At 35.7% G+C, this 18,227-nt stretch overlaps 1 protein-coding gene across 21 annotated transcripts in view; it reads left to right on the top strand.

Annotated features, from left to right (window-relative positions):
- Positions 1-18,227, top strand: part of TNNI3K (TNNI3 interacting kinase) — a 301,864-nt gene that overhangs the window by 84,408 nt on the left and 199,229 nt on the right. For all 21 annotated transcript variants that reach the window (XR_006691546.3, XR_001484720.3, XM_074003752.1 and 18 more), the window contains 2 exons: positions 11,966-12,064; positions 16,881-17,019. Coding sequence is in view for 19 of the 21 variants with exons in the window: in XM_074003752.1 (XP_073859853.1) it covers positions 11,966-12,064; positions 16,881-17,019 (238 nt within the window). In the remaining 2 variants the exon portion in view is untranslated. The remainder of the gene's footprint in view (positions 1-11,965; positions 12,065-16,880; positions 17,020-18,227) is intronic.

Raw genomic sequence — 18,227 nt, 5'->3', positions numbered from 1 at the left:
AGCATGATGCTATACTCATGTTTTGGCTTCATCTTCATCTAGGAGCAAACATGGCCTGGCAAATAGATATGGTAGCAATGCTATTCTCCAAAATGTAACAACTCTTTTCTGTGGAACAGTGATTTTCAATATGTATTCTCTGATGTCTAAGGTTCCAATGGTACCTTGGAGGTCATGCAGGGAACAAGAAAGGGGTGCTGAGTCACGCCCCCTACTATTAGGTGCCACCTAGCTCTACTCTGTCATAGTACTACTCAGGTTGAGTTCTGAGTTCATTGAATAAAAATGTGAAAATATTGGAAACTTTTGCAAAACTTGGCTCCAAGAGCGATGGTTTTTGACCATAGCAAAGCAGAGCAGTTTAGTCATGTGGGCTCTGGAGCAAGCCTGCACAGTGTGTTTGTATATAGGTTCTGCCATTTCCTAGCCATGTGTTGGGTTATAGAAGTCTGGGCTTGAGTCCCATCTGCAATTATATCTTGTTCGTTTCTGTTTCTGAAGCCAAAACTACTTGGGCGCATGTGATATTGTGCTTCTTTTTATTTTTATTGTAGGCTTCTATTATTTAGCCACCCTGTATTTACCTTAACATGGTTTAATATGACCGATGGAATGGTTGATGCATTTACCACTATTATGCCTACTGTTTTCTATCCTAATAATAGGTTTCTGACTAGATGATGTGTGTTCTTCATTTTGATAAACTCTTCCTCAGAAGGAAAATTATTCATAATCCATTTCTGTATCTGTCAAAGCACAGTGTTTCATAACCAGTTAAACATTTTTACAACTGTGGAAGCACCATTTTCATGGAATCACTTATTCTAAAATTTTTGCAGACCAACGTTTTCAATTTTATTGTTAAATAGTCTGTAAGGTATAACTGATTACCTACATCTGCTGTCCTAAAATGAATTTAAAAAGTATCTTGCAGTGTATTATATAGTCAGTTTTCTGGTTTTATTAATGAAGGAGTTCCAAAACAGGCACACACTGCATATTCTACACATGTACTTGCAACAAGATTAACCCTTAAGCCCAAGATTTAATTGTTAATGTTGTCTTTTTTGTTTTTATATTCCAGCTGTAATATAAAATTGATATTCATTAAACAACGATATAACTTTTAGAATTCTTATTACTTAGTGTAAGATGCAAAATCTTTGTGTCCCTTCTTATGTTTTATTAGATGACTCCAACTCACCTTTTGAGTGTAATTTAGAGTTGATTTTTCAAGTAGAGGCAAGTCACTGTGGTTTTCAAAATACTTTGGCAGAAGAAATTTTTTTTTCTGAGAAAAGAGAGGAACAGGTGACTTGAGTAGGAGGAGGAAAGTCATGAACAAAACTGATAGTCAGACGCTACTTTCATTCCTCTGTGAATGTGAGGTTGAAGATAGGTGCAATATGAGGAAGAATGTGAGAAGGAGGGAGTTTAACTTGTACTCCAGTTTCCAAGTCTGAACAATTGCAATGTAGTGAAAACTGTGGGGCCTGTGGCAATTTGTATAAATAAATCCCTAAAACAGAATTTTGGCTTTTGAAATGCATAGAACATGATGTGGTCATAGCATCATGAATGTTGAAAGCCTGTTTTCACAGCCAGGGACTTTAAAATAAGAACTCCACATAAGAGAATGATGGGGGAAAAAGTATACATCTAATGAAGCAAATAGCACAGCAAGATGATGATTAACTGAATGACACAGAAAAATCTGCCTTTCTTTTCTTACAAATATCTCTTTTGTGGGCTACCTTGACAGGCATTCTTTTGTTCTCTGCTTCTTAGATGAGTCTTTTCTTTCCTTCTCTGGTTCCCTTCCTCCTCAGTTTTAAACCATAAATATCCTACAAGTATCTCTTCTTATTTTGGTGAAAGGATGTTACTTGCTAGTTTCCATTATTGCCTCTATAAAATGTATCACTTGTATCTTCAGCCTTGCCCTATTCTCACTTCTCCTCCCTCAGCTTTTCTGCTTGTATTCTCATCACTTCCTGAGAAGCGATGCTAAATTTATATAACTGATTAAATTATTTTATATACATAAGTTAGTGTGTGTCTCTAAGTTTTATTTCCATGACTTTATAGAGCTTCCTTTTAATTTATTTTATGATATTATCTTGTGGAATCATCTTCTGTGTAATTTTAAGATCCAATTTAATTTTAACCTGTGATAATAAGAGAAAGATCACATAAAAAGACCTCATTTCTGTGACAGCCTGAAGAAACTATTTTCCAATAGATTTTTGTACTCAAATACTTAATTAGAGATATGTCAAGAAAATGATAGTCATTATAAAAATATTCAACCAACGTTATAAGTGAAAAACTCTGTAATCACATGACATAGAGAAATCTCAGCTAACATTTGTAATAGCTGTCAAGGAGTGGAGATATATATATATATATATATATATATAAAATTAAAAATCGAAAAGCCTATAGAAATTAGAGCATAGAGTCAAAAAAGGGCTTGGTAACTCTAAAGCAGATGTTACCATCTAAAATGCTTTCTAATCTATATAAGCCTTCAATACAAATGAATAAACAATTCCTAGTAATTTTAATTGGTATAGCTTTCAGTTCATTTGTTTGAAACCTTGAGAATTATGTTCAAATCTTGATTGAGAGATTGACCCCAATGGAAACAGTTTGTGGTGTTGAGTAAGAGCACAGTTCTGCCAAAATAAACTAGCTATTACAAGTAATTAATCTAAGAGAGAAAAACTCAAAGTGATTTTCCTATTTTATAAGTTCATGAAGTAAACAAAGTTTTATCTTCATGTTCATCTCCCCTTGTAGGCATCCTCTTTTATAGTCATTTGTTGACCATTTCTTCTCATCTTTACTTATCACCAGCCTCCCATATGTCATCGTTATGACTGATTCTACCTTTTTTTTTTTTTTTGAGATGGAGTCTCACTCTGTAGCCCAGGCTGGAGTGCAGTGGCACCATCTCAGCTCACTGAAACCTCCACCTCCCAGATTCAAGCAATTCTCCTGCTTCAACTTCCTGAGTAGCTGGCAGTATAGGTGCATATCTCCACACCTGGCTAATTTTTTGTATTTTAGTAAAGATGGGTTTTCACCGTGTTGTCCAGGCTGATCTTGAACTCCTCAACTCAGGCAGTCTGTCCACCTCGGCCTCCCAAAGTGCTAGGATTACAGGCATGAGCCACCAAGCTGGGTGACTCTACCATCTCAGTATCTCTGAAATCCATTCTCCATCTCCAGGCCAACGCAACTACCACATCTCATTTTATTCATTTTATTCTTATCTCTTAAAAACAAAACAAAACAAAACTTACTGCAGGATGTTACTCACGGATTACCTGTTTGCAGTCTTGCTCTTTCTTCAATCCATTCAACCCATACACTTTTCCTAGAAAGATCCTTCTAAGATGCAAATTAAATATGTTTTACTCTTTTCTTAAAGTCTCTTGTTGCATCTCTATAAGGAAAAAATCCTAAAATTCTCATTTTAATATATAAGACTCTTCAAGACTCTTAACGTATGACTTAGAATATGTTTAACTTTTTTTTTCAGTCAAGTGCAAACAATTATATAATCATGGTCCTTTTTACAAATATGCTGCTAATATGACTATCACTGAAAAACCTTTGGAAAGCTGTCTCCACAATAGAACTTTCTGCAATGGGAAGGAATTACTAGCTGGCCCAAATAATGCCACAGAAGACAAAAAGCAGCATGGGTGCCTTTTGGTGCCTTTGGGCTCTCATAAACCTGAGTTTAAACTTAAGTGTTTTTCCTTACAAGCTGTATAACTCTGAGCTTCACTGTCCTTGTTTTTAAAATGGGGCTATTAATAACAATTCTGTAAGACTGTTGTGAACATTAAATGGAATAGATATTCTTGGCCCATTGGCACACTTTTTTTTTTTTTTTTTTTTTTTTGCCTTCTAATGCTTCATTCAAAATAACGAGAATCAAAAGGCAAGTGATAAAGATTTGATCAATGCAAAGACAATATCAGCCAAAGGTAAAGGTGGCTGGGAAATAGGGAAAAGATACAAAACAGGACTATCAGTTGCCAAAGAAGGTAGATCCAGTGTTGAAAGAAGTCTGAGAAAAACATTGTGTGTGTGTGTGTGTGTGTGTGTGTGTGTGTGTGTGTGTTTCTAGTAATAGGAGTAGAAGTAGTAGTCATAGATGAAATCAATCAAGGCATATATAGAGAAAAATAGGTATAGCTATCATTTCTGAAACATTTATTCTTACATGCTAAGCATTGTGCTAAGTTCTTTACATGTATTAATAAATACAAGAGAATTACAGGAAGCAGAGAGCAAAAGAAAACACTAATGTCAGCGAGAAAAAGTAACACTTAAGAGATGAACTGAGAAAAAGTCATTTCTATGGAGGAATAATAATAAGTAGGCAGAGAGGTAGAAAGAAAACTCGAAAATTGTGATGTCAAGCAATCTAAGGGAGAATAAAATGTTAAGGAAGAAGTAGACAATAGTAACAAATGCTGGATAAACAGTCAAATAAGGAAAAGGACATGTTATATACTTTTTAATTTGGTCTTGAGGTCTCCCTCACAAGAGGACTATAAACATTAGTCCCACCCTGACAGGGCTTCATGGATTTTCACAAGCTACCTCTTTATCTTGGCAGATAGCCAAATACCTAAGTGTCCAACCTGTGACCAGGTGCTCCTCTCACAGGAAACTTGTTGATATTTACAGACCTCTTTGTGGCTCTTATCTGACCTGTGTCTAGTATTATCCTACAAAGGCAGTCACTCTTTAGGAGAGCCTTGACTTAGAAAACAGGCTCAATGTGTCAGTCAGGTGAGACACAGAGGAGGCAACTCAACAAAGTACATGAAATAACAGAAGCTGTCAACTGCAAACAATAACATAGTCATGGTCCGTTTTACAAATATGCTGCCAATATGATGATCACTGAAATACCTTTGAAAAGCTATCTGCTCAACAGGACTTTCTGCAGCGGGAAGGAATTACTAACTGGTCCCAAATAATACCACATAAGACAAAAAGAAGCATGGGTGCTTTTTGGTGCCTTTGTGCTCTCATAACCTGAGTTTATAAGATAAACTTACAGATCTCAGAAAGAAGAGGGCAGCACACCTTACAGGGCCAATGGGAAGTGGGGCCAGGGGCAGTTCAGGACACATACACTCAACCAGCAAGTGAGGAGCAAGAGAGAGAAAGAGAAACCATTATGCTAAAGCCTTTATTGGGTTCCAATAGGAATCCAACAGTTACACAAGTGGGTTTCCTGAGGGAAGTTCTAATTAATGGGTTTAGAGTAAGCAGGCACTAGCTCTGTGGGGCCTTGCTGTGATCGAGAGGGGTCACTGCTGCTTATCTGCTGCGCAGTTCATGGTAGGCGTGGGCATCAGAGGAGCAAGCCAAGCAGATTATGTGTAGGAGATTGGTCAGGGTGGTGGGAGAAACTATAGGGAAAGGAGCAGACCTTCTGAAAGGTCAGAAAGCTCTGCATAGCTTCGGGGGAGAATAAGCTGAAGGCAGCTGTTCCCTGACCCTGAGCCAGGGGGCAAGGAGTAGGTACAAGTAAGTGTAGGGGAATTAATCTTAAACAGAGTTGCTTACTTATGTTGGCCAGGAACTGACCTTTGATCATCCGCATGCATGAGGTTCCCCGAAAGTGGAACAATAAATGTTAATTACCCACAGACTGTGTTTGCTCCAGGCTTTTGGAATTATGTCTACACTGAATAAAAGCAAGCAGCTCCAGCTTATCGGTGCTGCTGCACTTTAGCCACTAGAGCCCGGCAGACCCCTAGCTGCTCTTAACTGCATACCTATGTCTGAGTACTCCCTTTCATCTGTCGCTCAGTCAGGGTCTGCAGTACGGACCCAGCGATTATGTCTAGCTGTCCCATAAGGAGAGGGTCACCAGGAGATTGTCATACATGGCAGGTATCTGGATCAACCACATTGAGGAACTGGGAAGAGGCAGAGAATTAGAAACTGTGTCCCTGGTGACAAAGTCCTGCTTGTGGTATAAGAAAACTTATATTCGAAATGAATCCTGAGACAACATAAAATTATAAGAATCCACTACAGGCTAAAGAGCATCCATGAGAATGGGCAATTAGGGGACCTTTGATGTCATTTTCCAGAGAAATATCCCTGGAGTGGTGAGGTCTAAAGACAGATTGTAGCGGACTGAGGAGTGAATAGGAGGTGAGGAAAGGTAGAGGAAAGTTGGAGATGACTCTAAAAAATTGTCTATGAAGTTTAGAAGGAAGGACAATAGTTGGGGGGGACAATAATTGAGAACCGGTTGTTGAATGTCAGAACTGAAAATAACTGGAAAAAAAAATATCAATCCTAAATCAACTTTCACGCCAATGTCTTTAGGATCATTTTGAGCTGATAAGTCATAGACTTTGGAAAAACAATTTTTCCTCTAAAGCTTTACTAACACAGATTTTCCACTAAATGGAAATGGGTGTCATCCCAATACAGCTTCATTGTTCTTCTCTCTATAAATCTCAATAATAAAGGTGAGACGCAGGCATTGAGAAGAGAAAATTGTAGCTTTAAGCAAACTATAAATCTTAAGGAAAACATTGGTATAAGCATGAATTTGAAGAAGATCCAAAGAAATAATAGAAAATAAATTACCACTTAAAGCAAAGAAAAATTTAATTTCCAAGTGTAGCTATTTATTCAAAGTCTGCTAGGTATGAGACACTATATTTGGTTTGGCAATTTCAACTGAGATTGATTGTCATTTTATTTCATCTAGAATTTACCCTATTCTATTTTCTCTTCCATGGGACATTTAGTTCCTCTTTATATGGTCATTCATTTTTCTCCTTTATCCCTACCCAATGAGCTCCTTAAAATAAAAGATAGAGAGGGAGCTAAATGGAACCAAGTCAAATAAGTTAAAGTTATACTGTAGCAAAACCATTTAATAAGAAATAACAGTGAGGGCCTTTGCTATTATAGGCATTACTTTTGGAATTTCTGAAATTTTGAAGGTCTGGGTATTTTAGTTATAAGGATTAAATTTCAGGGCCTCAGGTGAAAAATCCTTTTACCAGAGTCAAAACTTCTTACACTTTATAGAGACAACTTGGGAACATGAGTTTAAAATTTTACCGAAGAGTTAATTACCAAAAAGATTACATTGTGTCACTAAGTTTTATAGGCATTCAGAAAATAAATGATTAATACAATGGCCTATTTTCAATAGCTTTTCATGGAAAACATGGGAACTGAGCTTGGTCATGAGACTGGGTGTGTGGAAGCAGAGAAAGAGAAGGGGAGACATTGTAAAAAGAAAAAGCAGGCTGGGCGCAGTGGCGTACGCCTGTAATCCCAGCACTTTGGGAGGCCAAGGTGGGCAGATCATGAGGTCAAGAGATCGAGACCATCCTTGCCAACATAGTGAAACCCTGTCTCTACTAAGAATACAAAAATTGGCTGGGCATGGTGGTGCGCACCTGTAGTCCCAGCTAATCAGGAGGCTGAAGCAGGAGAATCGCTTAAACCTGGGAAGTAGAAGTTGCAGTGTGCCGACATTACACCACTGCATTCCAGCCTGGAGACAGAGCAAGACTCCATGTCAGAAAAAGTAAAAGCAGAATGCTTAAATCGGTATTTAAATTACAAGCTAGAAACTGGAGGAACTTCACTTGGATGTTTTTTGAGAGTCAACTGGTAAATAAAAATATCTGTAAAGGGTAATCCATATAGTAATTGTTCTATCGAGATAAAGAGATCTGACTTATTTTCTGTGCTCATAAAACAACCACTTAATGGGGGGCAATTTATAGTACTTATCCTTTCATCAGTAAAAAGTACCAAGTTACCAGACCATATTTGAATCTTAGTTCTTTAATAATAATACTACTGACATTTATATATTTAATAATATGTACATAGATATATTTTATAATAATATTGACATATAAAATACTACTACTGAGATACATATATCTCAGTATTATTCTTATATATGTATTTAAGTAGTAGCATTTAATATATATATATCTCAGTATTATATATATTGAGTATATATAATATATATCTCAATAGTAGTATTTTATATATATATATCAGTGGTATTATTATATACTACTATTATATTAATAGTATTATTATATGTCAAATATATATTTTTATATATCTCAGTACTATTATTAAATGTAATAAATTTATATAAATATATATTCTATACATTTAATAATATTAAATATATATTGAATAACAATAAGATAAATATATATTTATGTCAGTTATATAAATCTAAGTATGATACAATTTATATCCTTAAAATGTTTAAAGATTTATATCCTTTAAGTGTATTAAGATAGCTGTCATAAAATCTGTTTCTAATTTGCAATTTTACTAGTTATTTTTTTCTGAGAAAAAAACATCATGACTATATAGTCTCATAAAAAAAGTCAAAATAACAGAATATATACCATGGAAAAATGTTAATAATATATTTAAAACACCAACCACAGGTCTTGAAATATAGCAAATACTTGGGGTTTCCTGAAGATTAATTTGAAATCAATTATCAATAAATGTTTGATGAATTGAATTGTTTAAAATTTCTATCATATAATTAAGTCCTAATTATTGTTTATATTACCTTATTCCTGGTGGTATATACACCTTCCAAATTTTCACTTTAACTGTACTGGAAGTACATCCAGTTTAACAATTATTGGATGCCTATTACCTACCTACCATAGTAGGGAACAAAATAGATTCAGTCTGTGACTTCACAGAGTTTCATGTAGTGGAAAGAGTGTAAAGTTGATTTACCAACTTTTTCAGGTGCCAAAGCAGAAGAACCATGAGTAAAATAACTTGATAGGTATATACTGAAGCCTACATGTTTATATGAGTGTACTTGTCTTAGTCCACATGGCAGACAATATACCATATTCCCGTTAGAGTGCTGGGAGATACTCTCCCCATCATTACTCCAAAGGTCATACAAATTAGTACATGTATTCTACTCATTAGCTAAAATCAGATAATTCTAACATGCATTGCTCTCAATGGTTAAATATTTGCTTGAATTTTAAAACAAACTAAGTAAAGCCTACAATTTAGTAATGACTCTGTATGGTTTCATTAAAACTTACATTTTGACAGTTTCTCAGAAAACCAACACTTCATAATTAATGAATGTTTCGCCAAAGGTTGACCTTCTGAGTTAACTGGAGAAGTGCAAACTTAGGAGGAAAAAAAATGGCTTTTGACTGTTTATTAAAGCCTAAGAGCTCTTATCTTTTAGAATGAAAGTTCTGGAAGCATGCCTAAGAAATTGGCTCTATAGGTTAACATTTGAAAGTCTGTTTTACATAAACATTCATGCTGTCTACTTTATGCTATATTTAAAATAAGAGAAATTGTAAAAAGCTTAATCTACCTTGATTGCTAGGGGCCTCCTTCAAAGGTTCCTGAGATTGAACTCCCAGGCATGTGAAGCCTAAAGATACCAAGCACTTGTTATAAATGGCTCCCACATTCATTTTCAGTCTAAATCTATGGAACCTCTACTGACAGATGGCTTCTTCCTATCTGGGATTGAATTAGTTACTTTATTTACTTAAAGGTTCGTGTTAGTACAATCAAGGTCAGAGGAGTGGACTGGTAAAAACAAGATTTGATGTCAAACAGACCTGTATTTGAATTTCACTTCTGCTCCCCAGACACTCAGTTTCTTCATCTTTAAAATAGAGAGTAGCACCTCTTTCTGTGTTTCGGCATGAAACAGAGTAGACTGAATACCACTGATACACTTGTTTCTGGGCCTGATACATAATATTCCCTCAATAAAAGCTCATTGTGGTTTTAATTTTTATATTATAAAAACAACTCACCGTACACAATGTGTATTCTGCTGATCATTAGTCAATAATATTCAAGTATGAACAAGAAACAATTGTTGTGAGAATGTATAAAATCCTATACACCTGCTTATATTTGGACCCATCAGAAATTTCGGATTTTCCAATAAAAATTCCTTATTTTATATGACAACTATTAGCATCTCTAATGCTATCCCCCCGAGTGAATAAATTATGAAATAAGCATGTAAAATAATAGTTTTGGCTCATATTTGCTCAATAAATTGTGTTTAATGGATAAATAGATGACTAAAAATTAACTATTTCAAACCATGAAGCACTCAGAAACAAAGCTTGAGGCAAGAGACTAAAGATTTAGTTTCCTATTGACACTGACTTGCTCTATGACCTTTAAAAATTTCTTAATTCCTGGTTCTCCATTTTTTTATCTTTAAAATGTTAGGGTTTGATATGTAATGTCCATAGTCCTTCCCTAGTTCTGTAGGTCTATGATTCACACAATTGAGGAAATATAACTTAAGAGGCAATTTGTTCATAGAAACAGAAGAGGTGACAGGACATAAGTCCCTTGAGCTCTTAAATTCCATCTTTCTGTTTTCTCTTCTAAAAGCCTTTTGAAAAATTTTCAAAATGTGTATTATTTAACCAACTGAAGAATAGACAGTACATTAGCAAAGTCCACAATGAAAATGAACACATTTGAAGGAAATTATTTCAATCTGTTGAACAGAAAAGAGAGAGTAGGAGATAGGTTTTTAGGAGAGGAAATTTGAAATATCAGCAAGTTTGTTGTGAAGGGTAGCAAAATATGCTCCCCCAAAATATGCTACTTTGGCATATTGATTATTTTGAACTACAGAAAATTGAAAAGAAACAGATATAGAAACTCTTTGCTCTCCTTCTATTTGCCTAAAAGAGGGACATAAATTTATGAAGGATTCCTTCCTGTCTTCTCTACCAGAAAGGACAGAAGTTAATCACAAGAGATAACTCTAAACACTTATCAGCCCAGAGAAGTAACCAGAGGAATCTATATAACAAACTTTGCTAAAACTAACTTCTATTTTCCGTTAGTTTCCTCCATATACTTACCTTCCCCCAATTTGTTGCCAGTAGAAGTTCAAAGTTATTTTTCTTTGTCTTATTACTGTTCTACAAAGTTATTGTAAATTTTTGCTAAGATTATAGGAGAGCCCAAGTTCTAACTGCTACTTTGAGTTACTCATCACTAAGCAGTCCCATTTATGTGCAATACACATGTTAATAAACTCCCGTTTGTTTTTCTCTTATTTATCTGCCTTTTTATCAGTCTAATTTATATGGCCTAAGCCAATAAACCTAAAATGGATAGAAAAAATATTTTTTTGTCCCCTACAAATACCAATCTATGGCTTTCCATGATGACAATTGGCCAACAGTTCCTGGTAGAGTTTTTCATTTGTTCATTCACTTCTTTAACAAATATTTATTGTATGATTACTATTTGCATGACCACATGCTAGAGTGAGATTATAAAGATGAATCCGACATATACTTTGTCCTTAAAGAAATTTCTCTTTAGTAAGGATGTTAAGGCACGTATATAAATAGAAAAATGTTCTAAATTATATGAGTGAAAGTTATGTGAGATTTTTGAGGAGGTAATATTTAATTTCAGCCAGGCAGATGGCAAGGAAGGGAGGGAAATTGAGGAAATCTGGGAGGAGATGGCATTTTAGCTGGAGATTAAGCATGCATATATTAGGCAGAAGGACATTTCTGGCTGAAGAAATAATGTGAACAAAGTCTCAAAGGAGCAGGAAGCTGGATGCAGTTTGACTCTACAATTGGGTTTAGGAAAGAGACGAATGAGAAATACATTTAAAAGGAACACTGTAAGATTGAAGGAACCTTGAATGTCATACTAAGGAGATTTAGTCTTTATCTTTCATAAAAAAAAAAAACAAACAAAAATAAGACACTGGAGGTTTTGGATGAGGTGGATGGAAGAAAATTGTGTTTTAGCGTGGCAACTCCTGAAGAAGATTTGTGCATGGTGGTTGTAAACTGAATCTTAATAGGCAGATAACTCAACTGAAGTTCTTAACCGTAATCATTTTCTTGTCCAGGCTGCTGATGTGCTGTTGCAACATGGAGCTAATGTCAATATTCAAGATGCAGTTTTTTTCACTCCATTGCACATTGCAGCCTACTATGGGCATGAACAGGTAAGTCTGACAGTAGAATTTCCAAAGGTTAGGTGTTGCTTAAGTGTAGGCTTTTGTTGAATTGTCCTGTCTTCAAAGAGTTTATATTTAAAATATCTTTGAATTATTTTTGCCATATTCTCATCAGTCCATCCTTGAGGAACTTGTAGATCCATATAAGCATTACGGTTGTCATGCTATTCATTTTTGCTGATGAGCTTAGTACACAAAGAGGCAGAACAGTACATTGGTAAGTGTGTGACCACAGGAATCAGTCAGCCTAAATTTGAAAAATCCCTAGTGTTTTGACCAGGTATAGGTTATGTAATCCCTCTGATCTTCATTTATTCACCTACGAAATGGGGAAAGATATTAATAGTAACCTCATAGGGCTGCTGTTCGGATGCAATATAAATTGTTTGGCAAATGCTCAGTAAATGTAGCTGTGATGATGCTAATGGCAATAACAGTAAAACAACTCATAAAGGCTCTATAAAAACAATTACTAATGTGCTTTATAATTTACTTTAAATATGTGATTCTATAACAGGTCCATATGTATAAAATGTTATATTCTGTAATAAAAAATAATATATATAGAAAGCTTTAAAGTTTTTAACATACTTTTGTTCAATATATGATTTTATTTAACCTTCACAACTTTATGAAATTATTGAGTTGCCACATGATTGAGCTTATACCATGGGATAGGCACTATAATAGAACCTTTATCTTTTTTTCTAATTTTTCCACAACCCTGAAATTGGCTGTTATTTGCCCATTCCTTTTTTTTTCCTCGAAACAGAATCTCGCTGTGTCACCCAGGCTAGAGTGCAGTGGCGCGATCTCGGCTCACTGCAAGCTCCGCATTCTGGGTTCACGCCATTCTCCTGCCTCCGCCTCCCGAGTAGCTGGGACTACAGCTGCCCGCCACCACGCCCAGCTAATTTTTTGTATTTTTAGTAGAAACGGGGTTTCACCATGTTAGCCAGGGTGGTCTCCATCTCCTGACCTCGTGATCCACCTGCCTCGGCTTCCCAAAATGCTGGGATTACAGGTGTGAGCCACCGCGCCTGGCCTATTTGCCCATTCTTATCAATGGTATGCATGAAGCTAAGTCAGGTGAGGTAGCATGCCAGAGCCATGCAGCTATTAATAATAAATAGAAGAGCTGGAATATGTACTCAGTTCTGTCTGATCCCAAAGCCTATATTTGTTTTGCTGTACCAAAGTACCTCTTCTTATTCTTCTTCAACCAGTGAGAAAAATTATCAAGTCCAGACAATTTTCCTAAATGGAGAAGCCAGAATTCAAGGCAACATGTTCTAACTCCAAAGTCTGCTGATTTTCAACCTTAACATATCAAAAGACAAAAATTGTATGTTTCTTTAAAACACTGTCCTTTGGCAGTGAGAATACTCAAGGAACTGAAAATAACCAGAGAGAGAGAGAGAGAGAGAAACAAATGTAACTGGATAACCAAATATAACTGTTCATTGAATACTCCATTTTCACTCTTCCACAATTTGTTTTTCTAGACTCCTTCAATTTTAGGATAGAATTATACCTTTTTACCTTCCTGGAGGTCATGCCACAGCACCACCTGAGGGTTCCAAGTTGAAGATGAAACTTACTTGTGTCCCTGTGCTCAATAGTCATTGTGGCTTTATTCCTCTGCTAGCTGGCATATGCCTGGACACTCTAAGACCGGTGAAGCATGACCTATAGGTAGGAAGATTGCTTATTTCATTGATGTGCTGCTCAGAGTGCACTGGAGTGCAATGAAGAGCTGGGCACCGAAAATACTTTTAGAAGTACAGGCCCAAAAGCACAAGTAATGGAAAAATCCCATCATTTCCTAACCTCAGGCACAGACAGGATATATACAATGCATGTTATTTGTAGAGTCATCCTCTTTGACGATTAACCTCATCACCCAGCAGAAACATAAACAGCCTGTATGCATGTTGGGTGGAGAACTAAATTTGTTTACTTTCCCTGAAAATATAGTCACAGTCTTATAAAATTATGCTAAAATGTGGATGGCCCTTTTATGATAAGGGACTCACTTTCTGTGTGTGAAGGCAGCACATAAGTAATTTATGGAGGCTATTGTCATTTGCTAAAATATGCTGACAAGGAGAATGGTACATTCAATATATAAATGTACCTAATGTGCCATGTTCCTTGTCATTTGTTTATTTACTTATTTTTTAAGTGGAAGAGTAGATGTTTTGTACCAAGAGTGATATTTCCTAGGTATGTAATAATAGTCCTTAATAGACAATCGATTTCAGAGATAGTTTAAATCTGTCTATTATAAAGTCACATAATCAGAATATATGGAGTCTGTTTAAGTGGAAATGTCTGCTTAGGCATGCAAGGTTGTTGAAACTAAACTTCTGCTGTTCTGATTTCACCTGAATTAAGTCTTGATCTGTCCATTAGCCAACAAAGAGATAAAATGCACATGCTCCAAGTTGGGGCTACCACTTTTACTAACAGTTATTGAATGCCAGGCACTTTTCTGAGTGCTTTTCATGCTCTGACTTATTTAATCCTCACAACAACTCCAAGAGGTGGAAATATTGTTATTCCAACTTTAGCAACGAAGAAACTGAAGTATCAAAATGATAAACAATTTGTTCAACGCAATATAACTGATAAATAGAAGCCTGATTTCCAAACCCTTGCTCTTGTCCATTACACTCAATAGGAACTCAGTTCCCCACATTGTACCCAGCTAATATTTTACCTAGAATTTCTATCAAATGTCTACCATATTCTTGAGAGATTTATACTCAAGACATGTTTATTTGCTGACTCATGGGAAGTAAAAATAGTTTTAGAGCTTGAATTCACTTTTGTGCTGACACTTCAGTGGTCAAGACAATTGAGAGGGGTCAATTGCTATTTGAACCCTAACTGCTATTTTAAGGACTCAGGCGCATCTTAACTTAACCTCTTAGTATCACTGAGATGACTTTTGAAATTCTCAGGAGAGGCAATGTCAAGTTTACATAAATTATTTGGAAAGTTCTTAAGTATATATGCAAGTGACTCAAAGGAATTCCTAAATTACCTAAAACAATCCCAGGAAGACCCCTACCTGCTTCATCACTTTATCCTTCTCTGACCCTATGGATGTAGAGTCTCAGTGAATTGGAAAAGATGTCAGGGCTACTGTTCCTGTCTCCAGTTCACTCACATATCCAGAAAAAGGCCCAAAACTCCAGTAGCAAGATGGCCAGTAATGGTATATGACTGAAGCTGCCATGAAAATCAAGAATCAAGTCAACTACCAGTGACTCTGGCCAGAAGGAGACTTTGGAAGAGATCATTCAGAGAAGATTCTGCATGACTCTAGAGAGGGTTATTTATGTACAGTGAAGACCTACATTATGAAATTGACAAGAGAGTTGATACTAAAGAGAGCAAATGACAAAAGTAGGTTTTCAAGGTCAAAAAATATGGAAAGGATTTTTAAAAAATGTTTTCAAAGTTCCCTAGCATCTCATCTAGCCCCACATTAACTCTGAAACAGAAATGGTAAACAACATTTTCTCAGTTCACCAACAAAAATAAAAAATAACATTTACAGAACAAATAGTGTATGACAGTCATTGTGCTATGCACTTTAAACAAATTCCTAATCTAATCCTCATGACAACCCATGAGTTAAGTCTTATTATTATTCCCATTGCACATATGAAAAAACTTGGGTATAAATAAATTACCTAATTTTTCTCAAGAACACACAGCTGATATAAATCAGATTCTAGATTCGAATCTAGGAATATCTCAAACTGCACCTTAATTCTTTTTTTTTTTTTTTTTTTTTTTTTTTTTTGGAGACGGAGTCTTGCTCTGTCGCCCAGGCTGGAGTGCAGCGGCCGGATCTCAGCTCACTGCAAGCTCCGCCTCCCGGGTCTACGCCATTCTCCTGCCTCAGCCTCCCGAGTAGCTGGGACTACAGGCGCCCGCCACCTCGCCCGGCTAGTTTTTTGTATTTTTTTTTTTAGTAGAGACGGGGTTTCACTGTGTTAGCCAGGATGGTCTCGATCTCCTGACCTCGTGATCCGCCCGTCTCGGCCTCCCAAAGTGCTGGGATTACAGGCTTGAGCCACCGCGCCCGGCCTGCACCTTAATTCTTAATCAGTATATGATATTACCCCTCAAGTTAACATAAGGTCAGTAGCAGGCACTATTTATTGGCTGCTTAGGCAAAACTATCATTTCAACTATTACCACTTTGGGCCATATATTTTTTTCTTTCTTGCAGACTCTTTATTTTACTGTTCAACCTCTCTCCTAGAGGCTGTGCTTAGAGATGCTCCTATCCCCATCCACTGTGTGTTAGATCTTGTTCAGTTGAAGCCACTCACGGTAAATCTTTCCCCTTGTCCAGGGATTGGTTTAGAAAATTGCAAATGACCTAGTCCGGACTGAAGAGATATGGGAAGAGGGTTTCTGGAGAGTTTTTAAGAAGGAATTTCTAGATTTAAAAAAAATAGCCGCTTGTTCCAAAAGGTAGAGGTCATCTCCTGCTGTACTCTGTGGACCTCAGTTTGTAGTGACTGGAGATGCTGCAGCTCTCTTGCTACCATGGGGTGATCATCCTACTTGCTGAGCATGGCAGAACAGAATGATGGAAGAACTTGAGTTATTAAGCTGTTGTATTAATCAACCCTAGAATTATTCCAGTTTTGGACTTCCTGCTAGGTGATATAACAATAAATTTTTTGTGGTTTACGCCAGTTGGGTTTTTGTATACTGCCAAAAGTTTTGCATTATTGTTTGAATTTTGATACTAATTTCAAATGAATAAATCCTTTAGGTAACTCGCCTTCTTTTGAAATTTGGTGCTGATGTAAATGTAAGTGGTGAAGTTGGAGATAGACCCCTCCACCTAGCATCCGCAAAAGGATTCTTGAATATTGCAAAACTCTTGATGGAAGAAGGCAGCAAAGCAGATGGTAAGATTATATGTTTAAAAGACCTTTGCTATCATTTGCTTTATGCATACTTTTTACTTGTAATTCTCTTACTAGAGAAAAATCTTGAAGTTGACTAATCCTGTAGTCATGTACTTATTTACTCCACAAGTCATAATTTATCTTTAATATATTTATTAGGCCTACATGCGAATCCTTCTTTACATGTTTTAGCTCAATTCTTAATATATTAGGTGCTCCAGTGAAAGTAAAGTGTTCTCGTAGATAAATTAGTTGTCTTTGCTGTTGTTCACTGATCTTTTATAAATTGAGATATTATTTACTTCTAGAAAATTCTCAAATCTTAAGTATATAACCTGATGAATATTTATGTATGTATACATCCATTGAAAACCACCCAGATCAAGATTTAGAATATTTCATCACTCTGAAATTTTCCCTTATGCACTCATCTTAGGGAAATAGACTTTACCACCAAAGGTAATTAATATTCTGACTTTTATTGCTATATATAGTTTTGTCTGTTCTTGAAGTTTGTATAAATTTATGACTGGCTTCTTTTGCCCAACAAGATGATTTGGACATACATCCATGCTGTTGTATGGATCATAGTTTGTTCTTTTATATTGTTGAAGATTACATGAATATACCATAATTGGTATATCCATTCTTCTCCTAGTAGACATTTTAATATTTCTAGTGTTCTTTTGTTATGAATACAATTGCCAGTAACATTCTTGTTCAAGTCTTTTTGTGGACATATATGTTCATCTCTCTTATATATATATATATATATATGCACATATATATATGAGAGAATTGATAATTCGAAAGGTAATAATGCATATGTTTAATGTTTTAGGAAATTTCTAGACAGTTTTCCAAAATGTTTGTACTGTTTTAAAATCTTACAACAATATATGAGAATTTCAGTTGCTTCCCACAGCATCCCCAATATTTGATATTATATTACTACACTTTTTAATGGAGTTTGAGTGTGATCCATTTGGGGAAAAAAAGTTTTAGAATACATAGAAGGACTTCAGAATCAGCTGATGGAATAGAATTTCCTTTCATTTTTATTTTCTTAATTATAAAATAAATTTTGGAAAGTTGATTATAACTAGTGAAAATTTTCTTTTTTTCACTTTTCCTCACAAACTTTATTTTTTGACAAAAATTCACTCAGAGTTGCATCTTGCCATTAAATTCTCTCAGGCATATCCAAC

This window comes from Macaca fascicularis, chromosome 1 (genome assembly GCF_037993035.2).
Source record: "Macaca fascicularis isolate 582-1 chromosome 1, T2T-MFA8v1.1".
Taxonomy (NCBI): domain Eukaryota; kingdom Metazoa; phylum Chordata; class Mammalia; order Primates; family Cercopithecidae; genus Macaca; species Macaca fascicularis.
Note: the sequence above shows the minus strand (reverse complement) of the source record. Positions and strands in the feature narration are given on the sequence as shown.